This window comes from Adiantum capillus-veneris, chromosome 13 (assembly GCF_014529385.1).
Source record: "Adiantum capillus-veneris isolate H3 chromosome 13, ASM1452938v2, whole genome shotgun sequence".
In the NCBI taxonomy this organism is placed as follows: domain Eukaryota; kingdom Viridiplantae; phylum Streptophyta; class Polypodiopsida; order Polypodiales; family Pteridaceae; genus Adiantum; species Adiantum capillus-veneris.
Genome location: NC_140943.1, coordinates 64,715,702 through 64,734,330, shown reverse-complemented (window position 1 = coordinate 64,734,330; position 18,629 = coordinate 64,715,702). Strand labels below are relative to the sequence as shown.

At 45.4% G+C, this 18,629-nt stretch overlaps 1 protein-coding gene across 1 annotated transcript in view; it reads left to right on the top strand.

Moving 5' to 3' along the window:
• LOC147444160 (uncharacterized) overlaps positions 1-17,956 on the top strand; it is an 82,177-nt gene extending 64,221 nt beyond the window's left edge. Inside the window, exons 9-22 of the mRNA XM_086526867.1 lie at positions 1,742-1,868; positions 1,951-2,078; positions 2,179-2,245; positions 2,329-2,418; positions 2,548-2,610; positions 2,687-2,785; positions 2,933-3,034; positions 3,115-3,210; positions 16,314-16,386; positions 16,472-16,551; positions 16,641-16,715; positions 16,883-17,077; positions 17,163-17,309; positions 17,386-17,956. Coding sequence (XP_086382993.1) covers positions 1,742-1,868; positions 1,951-2,078; positions 2,179-2,245; positions 2,329-2,418; positions 2,548-2,610; positions 2,687-2,785; positions 2,933-3,034; positions 3,115-3,210; positions 16,314-16,386; positions 16,472-16,551; positions 16,641-16,715; positions 16,883-17,077; positions 17,163-17,309; positions 17,386-17,520 — 1,477 coding nt within the window. The 3' untranslated portion in view covers positions 17,521-17,956. The remainder of the gene's footprint in view (positions 1-1,741; positions 1,869-1,950; positions 2,079-2,178; positions 2,246-2,328; positions 2,419-2,547; positions 2,611-2,686; positions 2,786-2,932; positions 3,035-3,114; positions 3,211-16,313; positions 16,387-16,471; positions 16,552-16,640; positions 16,716-16,882; positions 17,078-17,162; positions 17,310-17,385) is intronic.
• The last annotated feature ends 673 nt before the right edge of the window (positions 17,957-18,629 follow it).

Here is an 18,629-nt window from a genome sequence, read left to right as displayed (position 1 = left end):
AATTTTCACTGTCTTTATAGGCGCTACCCACGTGTTGGCATCACAAGACCCAATTTTTGCCTTTCACAACATTCCCTTTCCCAGGATTAGCGGATTGAGTAGTCTTGTTTTTCCCTTTTTCCACATTGGGAACCACCTTAGCAGTAGAGGCTCCATTTTGCTTAGCTTCGCCGATAGATTTGTCTATAGGGACAGGGGTAGTCGAAGGAACCGTTGAAAGAGGGGCTGCAAAACTGGTTTAGGACATTCAGATTCCATGTGACCAAATTTCCCGCATCGAAAGCAGGAATTTACAAATTTGCCCCATTTAAGTTGAAAAGGACACTTGCTTACCCATGTTTCTCCCGAATCAACCATAATTCCTTGAGGGGTTTGTTTGTGAATATCCCAAAGAATGCAAAACATATTTGTGTTCGCATCCAATTTCGGGGGGCAAATCACCTTACCAAGCTGCGCAGCCAACAACGGTACGAAATGTTGCCACGTACGAGGGAAATCAGTAGTTTCCATCCACACTGAACATCTGTGACGGATAAGACTTTGATAATCTTTAGTGAGTGTCCATGACAGACCATGAGTCATTTGTGTACCAAAAAAGAGTGGAGACATCTCCAACAAAAGGTTTCTGGCTTCAGTATTTGCCAATAAGATTTCATAGAATCCATGAGCAACAAAATTAACGTCACGGACAGCCTGACGCTTGTGAAGGAAATCAACCCATTGTCCGACATCCTGCGCAATAGGCATTTTGTCTAGGAAGAACAAGATGACATTCATGGCATATTGCGCAACTGGATCCATAAGGACCTGTACGTGAATACGCACTTCAAGAGTAGGTGCCTAACTATCCCAGGCTTTCCAGGCTTCTTTGAAGTCCTGGTTATCCATAGCTTTCTGATGCTTGAACACACACAGAAACTGTGACTGCAGTAGCAAAACCCCAGCTAAAGAACAAGGCCTAATGAAACTCAACACGCACGGAAACTCCGACATGCAGTAGCAAAACCCCAGCTAAAGAACAAGGCCTAACGAAACTTACACTGCAAAATACTGTGCTTTGATTTTAGTCTGTGTTAAACTATGTACAGAAACCCCAATAGCATACACATTAACCACAAAGGGCATACATCTGCAAGCGAGCACAGCCTTGATAACCTCTGCCAAGACGAAGGCTGGAGCAGAAGACGGCTACGCACGATGAGCTGAGCAGGGTCGCGCTGAAATGTGCTCGCAGAACTGTGCTAGAGTCGTGCTGAGGACTGAGTAGCTCGCAGACAGTACAGCAGGGGCAGGTCGAAGGCCGGACAGCGCGCAGAGGCAGAGAGCGTAGGGACTTTGGGCAACACGCTGAGGCTGACGACGCGCAGGGGAGACTTAACGTGCAGAGCAGAATCTTGTCTCCACACACACACCACACGTTTACACACACACATGTGCGTGTATGTATGTACATAAGTAAATAAACAAATATGTATGTAATATATACAAGGGTGTGTGTGTGTGTGTTTGGGGGGGTATGTATAGAGCTGTAACATGCATTCACATATGCACTCACATATTTGCCGACATACATACATATATGTTTGCATATTAAAAATGCATTCATGTATATAACATAGTTATACAGCTGTACTTCGGACATACATTCAGACGCAATGTTTATATAGTGTTTATGACTCCTCTTTGACATCGACAAACATATTTTGGCACTGTAAATATCGGGTTTTTTGTTCCTTAATAGAGGTGCCGGTCACACTTATGGCAAGCTTAATCCATATGCTGTTGGGAGTTTGGGCTTGTCATCTGAAAGTGAATCCGATTTCCAGACCAAAGATAAGAAGAGCAACATCGATTTTGCTCTCTGGAAGGTAATGTGTTGAAATAAAGTTTACATTCTTGGTTTCTCAAGCAAAGTGTGGGTGTTAAAAATCACATCGACCTGTGGATTAGGCCAGTAAGCCTGGGGAACCATTTTGGGAGTCACCATGGGGACGTGGGCGCCCTGGTTGGCATATCGAGTGCTCTGCTATGGCCTCTGATATTATTGGGTCTGTTATAGACATTCACTCTGGTGGACAGTAAGTACTTGTCTTTAGATATTCGACTTTGAATATTCAAATTTTTACTCTTAATTTGGGGGCCACCAATCATGAGTTGTGAAGACTACTTTTGGTGCAGAGATTTGATGTTTCCGCATCATGATAATGAGTTGGCCCAAGCAGAAGCTTATCACGGGTGCTCTCAAGTATGTATGAAAGGTTTGTCTGTCATTCATGCCATGTGTCAAGATTTGCAGGATTTCATAAGGTTGGTTATTCTGTTGGACAGTGGGTAAATTTTTTCCTTCATTCTGGGCATCTTTCAATCGAGGGCTTAAAGATGTCGAAGTCTTTAAAGAACTTTATCACCATCAAAGAGGTATTGTCATTTGCACTCTTCAAGTGTTTCAGGACCCTCTATCCTGGGGTATGCAGTGAAATTTTGAAATTACTTTCTGCTGCACCAAAGTTAGCAATACTTCTCATATTTTGTTATTTTTCTGGTCAGGCATTGAAAACATATACTCCACGGCAGCTGAGGCTATTATTTGTCTACCAAGCATGGGACAAGGTGTGCTATTGAATATGAGCATCACCAATCACCTAACCAAGTTGCTTATAGGCTAATTTTGCTTATATGACTGCAGCCATTAAATTTCAGTGAATCTGTGATGAAGGAGGCTCTAACAAAAGAGAGGGATCTACAAAGTTTTTTTAAGATAGTGAAAAACTATCTTAGGAAGGCGGTGGGTTTCAGCAGTCCATAATTAAGCTTGAATATTGCTGTCTATATACTTGGTCGTGAGGTTAATTTGGTTCTGCATCAGCTTGGAGTAGTGCTCAGTTGCTTGTAAGGCAATTACCCTTACAATGAAATAAATGTGTGTTTTTAGGGTATGGATGGAGATACGTATTCAAAAGGATTACAGGGCCTTCAAAGGCTAACTGATGATGACAAAAAACTGCTACATGCTTTACATGTAGCTGAATCTGAAGTAGGTCAACATGTGAAAATTCATTTGATAAGGGATACAGCTGTTTATTTACGAGATTTCTGGATGTGATTTTGGCCCAGGTTCAAGAAAGATTGGAGGATAATATTGATACTGGAGGTGCTCTACTTGCACTTCTGAACTTGGCAAGTGCTGTGAACTCTTATGTTGACAAGACGGTAAGCATTTCCAAGAAACAAATTGAATTTTTTTGAGATTCCTTAAAAGAAAAAGTATTTTATTCTACCATCATGGTTCTGTGGCCTTGTCTGGCCATAAAGTGCTTGTATCTCCCGGCACAAGGCAGCCTGACATGGCACACAAGCTCCCGGAATAAAGCAGCCGCAGTTGGATGCCCAAGATACGTCCGTACAGTTCAAATTGTGCCACAATTCAGTGTGATTTGCGCTGACAGGCATATGGAAGTGCTGACGGGCGTACGAAATGTTGACATGGCAGGCAGATTGTACAGACGCTGCTGATGTAGCTGATTTTGACGCATAAGGAGCTTTTTGGCTACCACTAATAAAATTAGTTGTTTTTCGGTGCTTTTAAGCAATCTATCATTAGCAGATCATTATGAGGTGGTTTTGAGGCCAAAATGCTTATAAAATCAAGGCCCTAGTGCCGGGATTGAGTGCGTGGTCGCACAAAACAATTGTAAAACTCAGTCATTATCCAATAAAGAAAACCGCCATGGGTGCTCAGCCTGAGGACCAACGCGCTTTGGAGGAGAACTACGCCTCTCCTGGGTCGTCTACAAACGTTGCAAGCGTGATTTATTCTGTCCGTTCTAGTCTTTTGTTGCAGTTTGTGTGTTCTAGTGGATCATCTGACCGGAGGTTGATTACAAGCTGATAAGAGTTTCATCTTTTGTCGTGTGGTGGCTTCAGTATCTCCTAGGAGCAGATTAGGGAGTGAGGCTGTTTTGTGGCCGTGGCTGGCTATATTTGAGGTAAAACATACCTTTTCCGGTGGTACGAGCCATGTATGTGCCCACCCAGTTGGCATGAGGCCGGACCCTCATTCCTAGGGCTTCTTGAGTCAGAGTCTCCAGTTTTCCCCATATGCACAAGTTGGTGGCCTAATTGTGCCAGTTGGGATTATGATGATGCGGCATTTTATGGGGTGCCTGAGAGTTGGGCAGATGAGGGGAGTCCCTATAAAGGGTACCCCCCCCCCCCCCCCCCCCCCCCCAATCGCCGCCCCCCCAAATCCATACTTTTACGTTGCTCGTTTTGGAATCTCTAGAATTCTCTCTCTCTCTCTCTCTCTCTCTCTCTCTCTCTCTCTCTCTCTCTCTCTCTCTAGCGCAAGGCTGAGCACGTGCAGGCAGAAGGCTTGCGCAGGTGCAGAAACGCGCAGGCAGGCAGGCAGAGGGCTCACGCCACACTCAGCAGGACAGCGAGCAGGCCCTCTCTCTCTCTGCAGGTCACGCAACAGGTGAGTCGACAGAGGAGAGCTCAGATACAGCGGGACCTTACATTGGGAGTGATCACCTATAGACAGTCTCGCATTGCTACACAACGACTAGTGCGGCGGAAGAAGCGAGCTTTCTTGGTCCAGATGGAGCAAGATTTATATCAGCTCTTCCTTAGTAGAGATTCAGGAGAGGCTTGGCGTCTATTCCATGAGAAGTCTCCCCCACCAGTGATTACTTCTACAGAGATATGGGGGCAATATGGAACATCTTTATACACTGTACCTGGACAACCACCATTACCAGACCCACCACAACCATGTCCGGCTACGAGCACCTTCTTTACCACTGAGATGGTAAAGGAGGCCATTGACAGGATGAAGACCAGACGGGCACAGGATCATGAGGGTTTGGTAGCAGAGCACATTATACATGCTGGGGATTTGTTGGCAGAGATGCTTGCACGGATATTCAACCGTGTCATGTGTGAGGGTCTCCCTGAGTCTTGGAGATTATCTACTATTGTACCTATCTTCAAGACAGGTGACCCCACAGTGCCGGGGAATTACCGTACTATCATGGTAGGACACACATTGGCACGGTTATATGCATCCATCCTCGAGCATAGGCTGAGCAATTGGGCAGAGATTATGGGCATACGAGCACCTGGGCAGGCTGGTTTCAGAAGGGGTTTCTCCACACTAGATCATGTCTTTACACTCAGAGCTATCATTGAGGAGGGTCGAGCACATGGTAGACGGATATACTGCAGCTTTGTGGATTTTCGCAAAGCCTTTGACACAGTGCCGAGGGCCAGATTGATGCACCGGCTTATGGAATTGGGGGTACCCACAGAGCTGATGTGGGGGATCATGGCATTGTACAGTTCAGTGATGGGTCATGTACGCACATCAGAGGGGATATCCGACATAGTTCACTCCACCATCGGAGTGAAACAGGGATGCCCACTGTCCTCTACTTTATTTGGTATGTATGTTGATGGGGTCTCTGATTATATTGACAGAGGAGGTGATAGAGGTGCTCAGCTTGCAGGGACATGGATCCCTCTTTTATTGTATGCTGACGATATCGTGTTGATATCAGAATCGCCAGAGGGTATGCAGAGACATTTGGACGCATTGCATAGTTTTGCAGAGGATAGTGGATTGTCTGTCAACCTTGGTAAAACCAAGGTCATGGTATTTAATACCACGCCACAGTGGGTTAGGAGATCAGCACCTACTTTCACATATGGACAGGACAGTATGGAGTACACTGATGCATACACATATCTTGGGGTGGTCTTTAGTGGACCGAGGTTCACACTGAAAGTAGTAGTAGACACTAGATTGACTCGTGCCTATGCAGCCCTAGGTGGTTTAGAGAGGATTTGCTCGCAAGTTCAGTTCCAGGAACCTCGAACAAAGCTCTGGCTTTTCGATACTTTGGTCGCTTCAGTTATGCACTACGCGGTTCAGGTTTGGGGACCGTCTATTGACAGTGCTGGATGGACTAATATGGAGAGACCCCTGATATCTATGATTTCTAGGCTGATTAGAGCCAAGGCCTCAGTCCCACATGACATCATTCGAGCGGAGCTGGCTGCCCCACCTATGGAGGTTGAGGCACTCACCAGATCAGTATCATTTGTACACAGCTTATGGGACACCACCAGGGACAGGTATGCCAGGCTTGCTCTCGAGTCATCCAGACAGCTGGCATTACAGGGAGATACATCATGTTGGTATGCACAGATGAACTCATGGTTTCAGAGGCATGGTTTCAGCATGGACAGGCTGCCCCCTTTCCAGTATTCTCTTGATGCACCATCCTTGGCTCTTACACGGATGGAGACTACTAGACTCATTCGGCAGGATCTTATCCAGCTTGATAGCAAGAGGACATGGATAGAACCATCACGGGAGTTGGGTACGAAGAGGGTTTTCTATAGAGAACATCTTCTTCAACTCACGACAGACGGATTTGTCACACGGCCCAGTTACATGGACACACATCTATCTCATAGGTTACGATGTGCTATTGGCCAGATTCGCACATCTTCACACCAGCTTGGGATTGAGACAGGTAGATTCAGAGGCATACCAGCAGACAGTAGGATATGTCAGTTATGCCATGCAGAGCCAGAGACAGAGTTTCACTACATATGTCGCTGCACAGTCTACTATGAGATACGGGGATGCTTTCATTGTCTATTCAGAGATGGTTTTGACTCGTTAGACAGAGTCATGAGATATCAGGATCAAAGATGTCTCGGATTATTCCTACTTGAGATTCAGAGACATAGAGACGCTCTATTGAATGGGCAAAGACAGAGACAGTCCCAGAGACGCATCTCAGATTTCTTCAGTCTGAGTACCACAGAGTCAGAGGGGACACCACCACCAGAGAGCTCGGTTCCCACCCATACACACATCAGCGGTACTCTCATTGATCGAGCTATAGAGTTAGGGAGATCGAGACGACCGCGACTGAGAAGGGGAGCCACGCAGCACCGGCGGAGATTGCGGCAGAGGATCCACAGGATTCTAGCACGCCACCCAGAATGTCGATCGGGATAGGCTTCATGCTATTGCTATATTGTATCATGGTGACACTTATCCCCACTTTGTACCTTTATGGCATGATACCATTGCTCAGCCTACCAGCCACCCATAGGAGTCGGTAGCACTCCTATCAGTTCTTTGTTTGTAGTTTTCTTGTTTGTACCCAGACTTGGTACTAGACTCATCATTGTAATCAGTTGGTCTCATAGGTCATTTTGGCCTCTTGTAGACGTTAATATATCATTTCATTTCATTTCATTTCATTTCTCTCTCTCTCTCTCTCTCTCTCTCTCTCTCTCTCTCTCTCTCTCTCTCTCTCTCTCGCGTAAGGTTCTGTCTCGCAGCAGGTGCAAGGTGCAGGGCAGCAAGAGGTAGCACGCAGGGCAATTCAATTCTGCCTGTGTGTTAGGGTTTCGGGCATCAGGAGGCAGCGCGCAGGGAGATTCTCTCTCTCTGCAGGTGATGCAACAGATCCAAGGCAGCAAGAGGTGACACACGCAGGGCAGCAAGAGGTGACGCAGGTGATGCAGCAAGTACAAGGCGCGGAGAGACTGCATCAGGTTCAGCGCGCAGGCTGAAGAGGGTGCAGGTGCAGGACACGCAGAGGCTGCAGCAGGCGAGCTTCTCCCACAGAGGGGGTTGCACGTGGATTGAGCCAGTGCCCAACAGGGGCCTGTCTGAGCCATGAGTTGACTCTGCTGGGGGGGGGGGGGGGGGGGGGCACGTGCATTTTTCTGCCACTGCGCAGGACAGCGAGTGCAAGGTCTTCATTTGAGTTGCCTCGGTTGCTTACGCCTGTAGTGGGCTGAATTGATGTATACACCTGCATCGGGGGGTTTGCCGAGCTGAGGAGGATACACCCTTGCTCGCCTATCCTTGTTTTTGGATAGGTTTCTAGTGTGCCCTGCCCACATGGACTCAGCCGAGCCAGAGCATCGAGCTATATTCGCATCGCCAATGGAGGCCATGAGGGCTTCGCCAGTGGAGGCCATGAGCACTTCGCCAATGGAGGCCATGATCATTTTGCCAATATGTAAGCCCCATACGAAGGCAACCTTTGCGCTTACAAACAAGTGGATAACACAAATGAAAAGGGAGATGAAAGAATGGAAAGCAGAGACGGAGGGATGGTGGAAAGAGAAGGCCAACCTTCTTCAAATGTTTCTTAATGAAAGCGCGCAATGGAAGAAGGAGAAAGAGGACTTGCACACAGAGCTACAAGCATTTAAGGCGGATTCACAGGCGCTTAGAGAAGAGGTCACAGCCCTCAAGCGAGAACTTGCGGATAGAGTAAGCAGTGGACTAGAAGAAGGGGAATTTCAGCCCTCGGTGATAGAGGAGATCAAGGTCATCAAGGAGCAGGTACGGATGATCACAGAGGAGGAGAAACAGAAGGTGGTAAAGACATCTTCGTGGATGGATGTGATCACGAAGACATAGAAGAAGGCGGATGAGGCCGAGAAATGGATAGAAGTCGCTAAGAAAGGGAAAGGGAAAGAAACCACATCCGTCCCCACTCCTACAATCATCAACATGACTCTAGAAGAAGAGCAGCGAAGGAAAACTAGAGCATTGCATATAAGAGTAACCGGTCTAAAAGATCGAGATGATGTGGAAGGGGAAGTTGAAGAACTTCTCCGCATGATGGGTAGTGAGGCTACTCATACAAAGGCGTGGAGGGTAGGGAAGAAGACACAAGGCAATGGGGAGACTTCAAAGGGGAGAGCTTTAATCATCCGTTTCCCATCCATGGAGGCAAAGGACTTTTTGAAGAAGCGCCCTACACTAAAGACAACGGGCATATTCCTTGGAGATGCTTTTGGGGGACATCACTCACAGGTAGTCATAGATTGACTTCCGACGCCTAGTGCGGCGAAAGAAGAGGGCTTTTTTGGCTCGCCAAGAGCAGGATCTATACCAGCTATTCTTGAGTCAGGACTCACGTGAGGCATGGAGACTCTTTCATGAGCCCCCCCCCCGCTTGCCATCACTTCTACAGAGGCTTGGGGCCAGTATGCATCATCTTTGTACACAGTCCCTGAGCAGCCCCCCCTTCTTGACCCCCCCGATCCATGCCCGCACACATGTGCTTTTTTCACCATTGAGATGGCGAGGAAGGCCATTGACAGGATGAGGACTGGGAGAGCATATGATCATGATGGCCTAGTGGCTGAGTATTTCACGCATGCCAGAGATTTACTAGCAGAGCTTCTAGCGGTTATGTTAACCGTGCCATGTGTGAGGGCTTGCCTGATACTTGGAGCCTATCTACTATTGTACCCATCTTCAAGTCGGGAGACTCCATGGAGCCTGGGAACTATCGCACTATCATGATTGGACACACATTGGCACGGTTGTACTCATCTATTCTTGAGCAGAAAACTGAGTAGATGGGCAGAGAGGGAGGGGATACGCGCAGCCGGGCAGGCAGGTTTCAGGAGGGGTTTTTCTAGTCTGGACCATATCTTGACACTCAGAGCCATCATTGAGGAGGGTAGAGCGCATGGGAGACGGATCTATTGTAGCTTTGTGGATTTCCGCAAAGCATTTGACACAGTGCCCAGAGCTAGAGTGATGCGCAGATTACAGCAGATGGGAGTACCCAAAGAGCTCATTTGGGGGGTCATGGCATTATACAGGTCAGTAGTGGGGCATGTACGCACCCCAGAGGGTCTATCCACACCTATTTACTCTACTATTGGGGTGAAGCAGGGCTGCCCGCTCTCTCCTACTCTATTTGGTATGTATGTAGATGAGGCTTCTGACTACATTGAGAGAGATGGTGATAGAGGTGCACAGCTGGCAAGGACATGGATTCCACTATTGTTAAATGCTGATGATATTGTGTTGATCTCCGACTCTTCGGAGGGGATGCAACGTCACTTGGATGCTTTGCATAGGTTTGCCCAAGAAAGTGGTTTGTCCGTAAACCTTGGTAAAACCAAGGTCATGGTATTTAATACCACCCCACAGTGGATTAGGAGATCAGCACCTGCCTTCACATACGGCCAGGAGAAGGTGGGGTATACAGATGCTTACACTTACCTTGGAGTGGTTTTTAGTGGGCCAGCATTTTCATTAAGGAGGGCAACAGAGACTAGATTGACCAGAGCCCATGCAGCATTGGGTAGATTGGAAAGGATGTGTTCACAGATTCAGTTTCAGGAGCCTCGGACGAAGCTCTGGCTCTTTGACACTCTGGTGGCTTCTGCATTGCTTTATGGAGCTGAGATTTGGGGACCTTCACTGGATCATCATGGGAGGACAGGCCGCAGTGATGGATGGGGAGACATGGAGAAGCCTCTGGTCTCTACGATCTCGCGGCTCATTAGAGCCAAGGCTTCAGTACCACGTGCTATTGTACGAGCAGAGCTAGCTGCCCCCCCACTGGTGGTTGAGGCGCTCACCAGATCTGTCTCCTTCATGCACCACATATGGGAACTTCCCAAAGACAGATATGCACGCCTTGCACTTGAGTCCTCTCGACAGTTAGCCATGCAGGGAGATACAGCATGCTGGGACGGGGAGATGACATCATGGTTTCAGATGCATGGGTTCAACATAGACAGATTGCCCCCCTTCCAGTACTCACTGGATGCGCCCTCTCTGACTCTTACACAGTCCGAGGTAACTAGGCTCATTCGCCAAGATTTGACTCAGCTAGACACCAAGAGGACATGGGTACAACCAGCACAAGAGCTAGGCACGAAGATGGCTTTCTACAGAGAGCATCTCCTCCAGCTTACGGAGGATGGCTTTGTGACGAGGCCCAGCTACATGGACACCCACTTGTCTCATGGAATAGGATGTGCTATTGGCCAGATTCGCACATCTTCACACCAGCTGCGGATGGAGACTGGGAGATACAACAGAATACCAGCAGAGGCCAGGACATGCCCCCTGTGTGACATCAAGCCTGAGACAGAGTTGCACTACACATGCCACTGCCCCGTCTACTACGAGATACGAGGCCGCTTCCATTGCTTGTTCAGAGAGGGCTTTGGACCATTTGCTAGAGTCATGCAGTACGAGGATCAGAGATGCCTGGGTTTGTTTTTGCTTGAGCTGCGCAGACACAGAGAGAGCCTGATGAGAGGAGAGGCTAGCAAGTCTCAAAGACAGATCACAGACTTCTTTAGAGCTGCCAGTGGACACCCGGAGGAGTTACTACCACAGTAGAGCCCGTCGCTTTACACCAGAGGCATACTAATCGACCGAGCGACTGAGCTAGGGAGATCCAGACGCCCACGACTGCGGAGGACTACACAACATCGACGGAGGCTACATCAGAGGATTCGGATCACTTTGGCTCAACATGCACGACGCCCGGTCAGACTACTGACCATGGAGGAGATTGATGAGATCCGCCAGCGACCGATGTTGGATCTCCTGTGATTTACCTATCCCAGCTAGTTGTTTGGCTGCTTAGTCCACACCTAGCAGTTTAGGATTCCATAGTATTTTATTTTGTCATTCTGTCATTTTGTCATCTTGTTACTCTGACTTCGTATCAGATCCACCACATTGTAACTTTCCGGTCTCATAGGTTACTTTGGCCTTTTGAAGACGTTAATATAACATTTCATTTCATTTCATTTCTCTCTCTCTCTCTCTCTCTCTCTCTAGCATTTTTGCATCGCCCTCTCTCATCAGAGTTTTGCAGATTGGACAACGTTTTCACACTCTCTCTAGTGATCTCTCTCACCTCCATGTAGCCTCTCTCTACAGGTGCTTTGTGTTCATGTGTTGCAAGCGGTAGATGTGTGATCCGGTGGTTGCCGTGTTCAAGAGGAGGTTTGCTCGCAGCGGCATACTTGATCGTCATTTGATTCACCTTTTCTATTGCTCCTTGCTTTCCAATGCTCAAAGTTTGAACCATCAAACTTCGTATGGAAAAGCATAAACTCTGACAATGATGTACATGCAAAATTCATGGCAATAACCTGTGACAAGATCAAGCACAAATCGAGCAACTGACAATAGTCAAAGCCTGGCTAACTCATACACCAAGTATTGTCAAAATACAACTGGCATAAGCTGTATAAGAGAACTGTCAGCAAATATGGCGATCAATGTAACGAGACAAGTGAGCAAGACCACTCAAATGATGCCAAAAGTCCGCTCTAATCCAAGATCACTATGTGGTAATCGATGAATCTATCATCAAAGATGACCTAAGTTGTCTAAGAGAACTGTCAGCAAATATAGTGATCATTGTAATGAAACAAGTGAGCAAGTCCACTCAAATGATGCCAAAAGTCCGCTCTAATCCAAGACCACTATGCGGTAACCGATGAATTTATCATCAACAATCTCCCTCTTGAAGAGATTACCGTATACATGTCAAATGACATAATCCGGTGAGCAAACACTCTCATTATGCAATGCCAAGACACTATGGCAAAGCAACCACTGAGTGCCAATTGCAATCAAAACACGATTACAAACCATGCGCATAAACAAATAAACTTGCAAGAAAAACCCGGCAGTATTTGGCTATCTAACTATAATAACTATACATGCCATAAACATGCTCAAAACCACGAGCAAAATCCGCACTCAAGCATACATGAGCTGCCTCAAAGTCTCAACTCCCTAAACCTTGAAAACAATTCTGTAATTCGAAACACAAAGTGCATCAACGGCACTCTATAAGCGAGCCATATACTAGCATAAACTTGGATGCAAACCAACCAAAATATGACACAATTTGATGCTCAAAACAGTTGAAAATCAGCCCACATATGCCATTGCAAGGCGAAGAATATAAGCCTCCGAAAAGCGCACATCATGTGCATCCACATGGCAATATAAACGAGCATCAAGCATGCACCAAATGTGTATCAAATGAGCATCCAAATCAGCTAAAAATTCAGCTCACAATTATGCTAAAAATGCTTGTAAAACTCTCTGCAAATCCATGCACCACACTCTTGAAATATGCTTAATCGCATAAGTCAATGCACATAACCTGTGATGAATTCACTCTAGAATCTTGAGAGTCCACAAGAATGCATACATCCACAAAGTGTTCTCAACATATACACATAAATTTGTTGAAAATCTCAACCACACTCTTCATTGAGAGAAAAACATCAATGCGCAAAACAAGAGAATGACAACGCTCAATCCGAGCTCTTTGAATGTAGCAAATCACCATAATAGGTATACATAATCTTCAACTTTTCGAAGACCTTGCAACGTGTCAGCCCATGTTTCTCTAACCGTTCAAAATTTGCAGAAACTGACTTGAAATTAGTTGTTTTTACAGGTCAAAATAGATCTGTAAAAATCTGCAGCTGTGTACCCTAGACGTGTAGGCAGTCTGCGAAACGTACAACAAAATTAGTGTTGAATTGGAAAAACTTCCATCTGGAAAGTTGTAGATTACGATGTTTCCGGTAAGGATTGTGGGAATCAACCTGAAAATTGACCTTTTACTTAACCAAAATTCTCATGCAAAACAATGTTGAAAATTTCGCAGCTTCACCGCAATCTCCGCCACAATGTCGCCGTGCTTTGCGCAATTGCCATGAGCTCTGACACCAGTTGAAGTGCGCGAACGGGAGCGTGTGAGTGTGTGCAACAATGGAGACGTAACAAACTTGGACACTCCAAGTCAAGATTCTACCGCGACATAGCAGAGATTCACTTCCAAACAGTTCATAATTCACAATTGATTCGACTCGGCCCGGCAGAGTTCCGTGCCTGGAGATGTTGGCTCCAAAGACTGGCACCCCTTTCGGTATTTCTTTTTGTATTAATCTGTGTTCAAAGTACAAGAGAGTGGAAGGGTTCTCACTCTCAGACTCTGCGTCCAGATGCTTTGAGTTGTGAGGGCCTTGCCTACTTATTTATAAGTTACAAGGGATGCCCAAAAGCAGAGCCCCAAAAGCAATAAGCTTAAAAGCCTTCTAAAATAAAGCATCAAGTTCCAAAAGCTTAAAAAAACTGTGAGCCAGTGCAAAAGCAGCCTTCCGTACAACTTTGCCACGTTAGCAAATTTTCTCTTTTTGCGCCGCAAATCACGGAGGTTCGTATGGTACTGCCATGTCAGCAGATTTCCGTGTTTCACGGGATTGTCCTGCTGCACCGAGTCTGCTGCCCCACACTGGGAGTGTGTCGGGTCATGCCCCGTCACCCATTTGTGACAGAGAAGAGAGGAGAAGAGGAGACCTTGTGTTTGCAGGGGCTAAAACTCACTCTCAATATGTGAGCCCCTTTATTCTATTATGCCAACACAAATGTCTTCGATGAAGTACATTGCTTATGTAGGTGTAGTTGCGAACCTTGGATGCCAAGTAAACATCCATGAGAGACCATATCAACAAGATGCAGGAGCTCCAACAGGAGATTACCAAGTGTTATTCTTCGTTGATTAGTGGCCGATTGAACACCATTACTTGGGAGGAGATAGTTCCAATCGTATTGGACCAAGAGGTGCGGTTCAATTCGGGGAAGAAGCCCGGTTCTTTCAAGAACAATTACAACAATTAAAAAGGGTAAGAAGAAGAGCAACGATACTAAGAAGACGAATGCTGAAACGAAATCTTTGAAAGCGGAGCGACATTACAACAATTGTGGAGTATTGGTTGAAGTGTCCAAAGAGGCTTCTACTTCTTTGGTTGCAGTGAAGACTGCAACCTTTGTTTGGAGACGATACCTTCAGAGACTTCTTCAGGGACATTTAAGGTTGAGACAACTCTTGTAGTATGAGATTCTCGAAGTTGGACCCTCGATAGTGGTGCTTCATATCGAATGACACCTTCGAAGGATCATTTATCCAACATGCGATGACATTGTGGTTCCATTTTCATTGGCGACGAATGACGTGTCAGGCTAGGCTAGTACACATTGATCAGAAGAGCCAGCAGTGAGAGCGGTACTGCTAACATGGCACCGTACTGTAAGGCCCGAATTTGTGGCGTGAAACACTGCAAAAAGTGGTAAAATTTGCGGGAATCCATACAATTTACTCGGCAACTTCACAAGCTAGTTAAAAGCCAGTTGACTATGTAAGCTTTTTGGGGGTTAGCTTTAGCTAGCATAGCTTTTGAGGGTGCTTAGCATTTGGGCCCAGTTGCTTTGGTATCAATGCCTATAAATAACAGCCTAGGGGATCTACTCTAGAAGACGAGTGCATGGTTGCATAGTTGCAGGGCAGACTCTCTGGCTGTTGTATTGTGTGACTATTTATATAAAAAGAAGTACCGAAAGGGGTGCTAGACTTTGGGGCCAGAGCATATGGAAGTGGAACTTGCGACTTTGTGTCGCGACTACAGTTTGTTTCAAAGTTCATGTGTTAAGTTTTTCAGTTCTCTTCGTGCGGTTGTAGTGGAATTACTTCCTTGTTAGTGCCAATGCGGTTACACTAGTATCAGAGATTCAACACTAGTATCAGAGATTCAATCGATTCTTCTTCCACAAAGGATCCGGTCCAACTTTTTGCAACACGGCATGGATGTTGATGGAGAATCTGATCAGGAACAGGAAGGCATGCCATCCCCCCTATAGTTTTGAGGGATGAAGAACCCATCGGCAACGGAGATTCTAACAACTGCAGATCAGCTGAAGAGGAGTTGAGATGATCAACTCAAGGAATCCTTAATCGAGGAGCAGATCTCCGACAGAAACTGCAAGTTAGCACTTGTGCAAAGTGACTTATGAAGTATTCGTGTATCGTTCAGATTGAAGGTCATTGGCAAATTCACAACGCATTCCATGTCAAGGGGCAAGTGCTAGAGGATATGGTGCTTGAAGAGCAGTCAGAGGTAGAATAAATGGAGGAGATTCTTCGACTTTAGCAGATACTGACACTTCAGGAAATTGAAGGGAAAGCGGTGCAGAAGTGCTTGGTCAAGTTTCAAGTGCTTGCAATCTGAGGTGTTTCAGCTCTATTCAAGTGCTTATAAGTCTGAGGTCGGCATGAAGTGCGACATATTATTGGTTTTTTTCATAGAGTAATATGGGCATAGGTATGGCTAGAAGGTTCTTTCACAACTCATTTGTCTCCACACATGCTGTTAAGAAACTTATTTTTTTCTACTGGATTTCTCTAGGAGGTGATCTTGTCCATATGTTCATTATCTTGATTTCTGAATGGAGAAAAAAGGAAAAGGGAAGTGTGTGTGTGTGTGTGTGGTGGTATGCTGTAGACTAGGGGGTGATTGTGGGTAGCAAACACAAAGGTTGCCCCCTTCTGTACAAAGAATAGCTACATCTGTTTATGCTTTGGACTGTAATTTGCTTCTCACTTCGTTTTCTGGTTTTTGCCTCATGGATCTGGCGAATTATGCAGAGAGATGACAGCTCAAGAGCTGTCCTTGTCAGGAATTCCGCAGAATTTGTTACGAAGATGCTAGTGATATTTGGTGAGCTGTTAAGGACTCAGTCCTTAAGAGTATTCAGCTGCTTAATCTCAAATAAATGCCATTTATTAGGTATTCTTTTGAACAGGGCTGTCCAATGCAAGGGAGAATGAAATTGGTTTTGGTTCTGATGAGGCAACATCTTCTGGAAATCGAGAAGCAATTTTGGTATGCTATTTAGACCTCAAGCAATTGCTGGAATCTTAAAATTTTATCAGTGTGATAGTGTGAAGTTCTCTTGAATTCTATTTTTGTAGGCTCCCTATTTGGATGCAATTGCACAATTTAGAAGTGAAGTTAGGGCTGCTGTCAAAGAGGATCTGGATATAAAGGTATTTACTTAAGAACCAAAATACCCTTGTAGAAATTCCCAAAATACCCCTCTAATTTCAGAAATTCCTAAATTGGAGGGGGTATTTTCGTAATTTTCCCAATTTTTACTTCAATGTTCGCACATTATTTCTGTTGCTGCTACCACACTCTGAGTAATTTTGTGCAGGGTAAAGTTATGGGCATTGCGGACAGGTTTCGGGATTATACAATGGTAGATCTTGGAGTGCGTCTGGAAGACAGAGCTACCGGTTCTGATTGGGAGCTTGTCGATGCTCAAACGCTTAGAAATCTTCGGGACGAAAAGATCCGTGAAGCCCAAGAAGCGAAGCGTAAAAGTCTGCAGTCAAAACTGGAACGGAAGGTACCGTGTTTGTGGATATATTGAAGGGGTTCATTCTATGTAGCTCTGCGTAAGTTCTCATTTCTTTTTTTTTTGGTAAGTGTAGAAAAAGGATCTGGACAGATATGAAGGTGCTCTGGCAGATCCAAAGGACTTTTTAACAAGGCAAAAGGATTTATACAGTGTCTTCGATTTAGGTGGCATTCCCACCCATGATGCTGAAGGCAAAGAGCTTTCAAAAAAGGCAAGAAAGGTAGGCATTTGCAGAGTTGTCTTTTTCTTGCTCGTCGCCCGCTAGTACAGCACATGCTCAATAAACTTTAATGCAGGATGTAGAGAAAAAAATGAAGAAAGCTGAGGATGAGCATGCTACAATTATGCGAAAGCTGGAGGCGAAGGAAGTTGACCTTAATGAAATTAGATCTGATATTGCAAGCTTGGAGAACCAATTGAAGGAATTGTGATTCTTGTTTCCATGGTGTACCCTACAAGTGGCTTCGTGGGCTGCAAGCAATCACCCAACCACCTAACAGGTGCTGATTTTGTGAGAGGATGTGTATATATATCGTGGTTTGGTAAGGCTTGCACCCTTGTTTCACAAAGCAATTTAACATTGTTTACACAGAGTCTACCGTTCATTTCCAAAGATTCATTTTTGTATACTGACGTCAGAGGTTCAAGCCCTAGAGACCTTACATGAAGCTTCTGACAAAGGAAATCTCATTTTGTATTTTAAGGATGAGCGATGTAGAGTATTTGCAATATGAGCGTACTTTCTTTTTTGGGGGGGTGGCAATTCGGACTCCCTCTTGCAGTTATCTAGTAGACGTACCATTTTATTATCTGCAATCTAGAACTGTTAACAACAGCTAAGATGATCACCAACAAAGATTTTCTTGATATGAGGCATTGATTTTGTATCATGGCATTGTCTCTGAGTTGTACATTGTTTTTCTCCCCAGAAGATCAAAATCCATTTACAGTTTTCTTTCAAAACTTAAATGTCCAATGGAACAGAATATCCTTAATCCATTGTAGGCCTTATATGAACTAATTAACACCGTGGCACAGGTTGATGCTCAAGTATGTCTGGTCAAGTGGAATTTGTAGCTTTCAATCTTATGTGACAATCAGTAGAAATTAGCTGAGAAGTTCTTCAAAATAGGATGGTTATGATGCCTGGATAATGTTGTCGATTAATCTTATCTTTAAATGCATAGTTACATTGCACGGCGCATATGTGAGAATGCGTGCTTGAAAGGTGACCCCTAAAGACAAGTTGAGAGAGTATTTCTTAACATGACTTGGCAAAAGCTTATCCAACGCCGCATCCGCGAGCTTCTGCTTAAAGGTGACCAGAGCTGAAGTAGAAAAGTGCCTTTCTTTGTTCTGTGCTGTACTTAAAGGTGCTATCGCCCATGAACTTTTCCACTGTCATTTTATGGCTAGTGGCTGAATGTCCTCTAGTATGCAGAGTTTAGTTTGTAATCATGTCTATTCCATTTTTCATATCAGAGAGCAATCCATAACACTCGAAACTAAAGAATAGTGGGGAAGAAAATAATTTGTGACT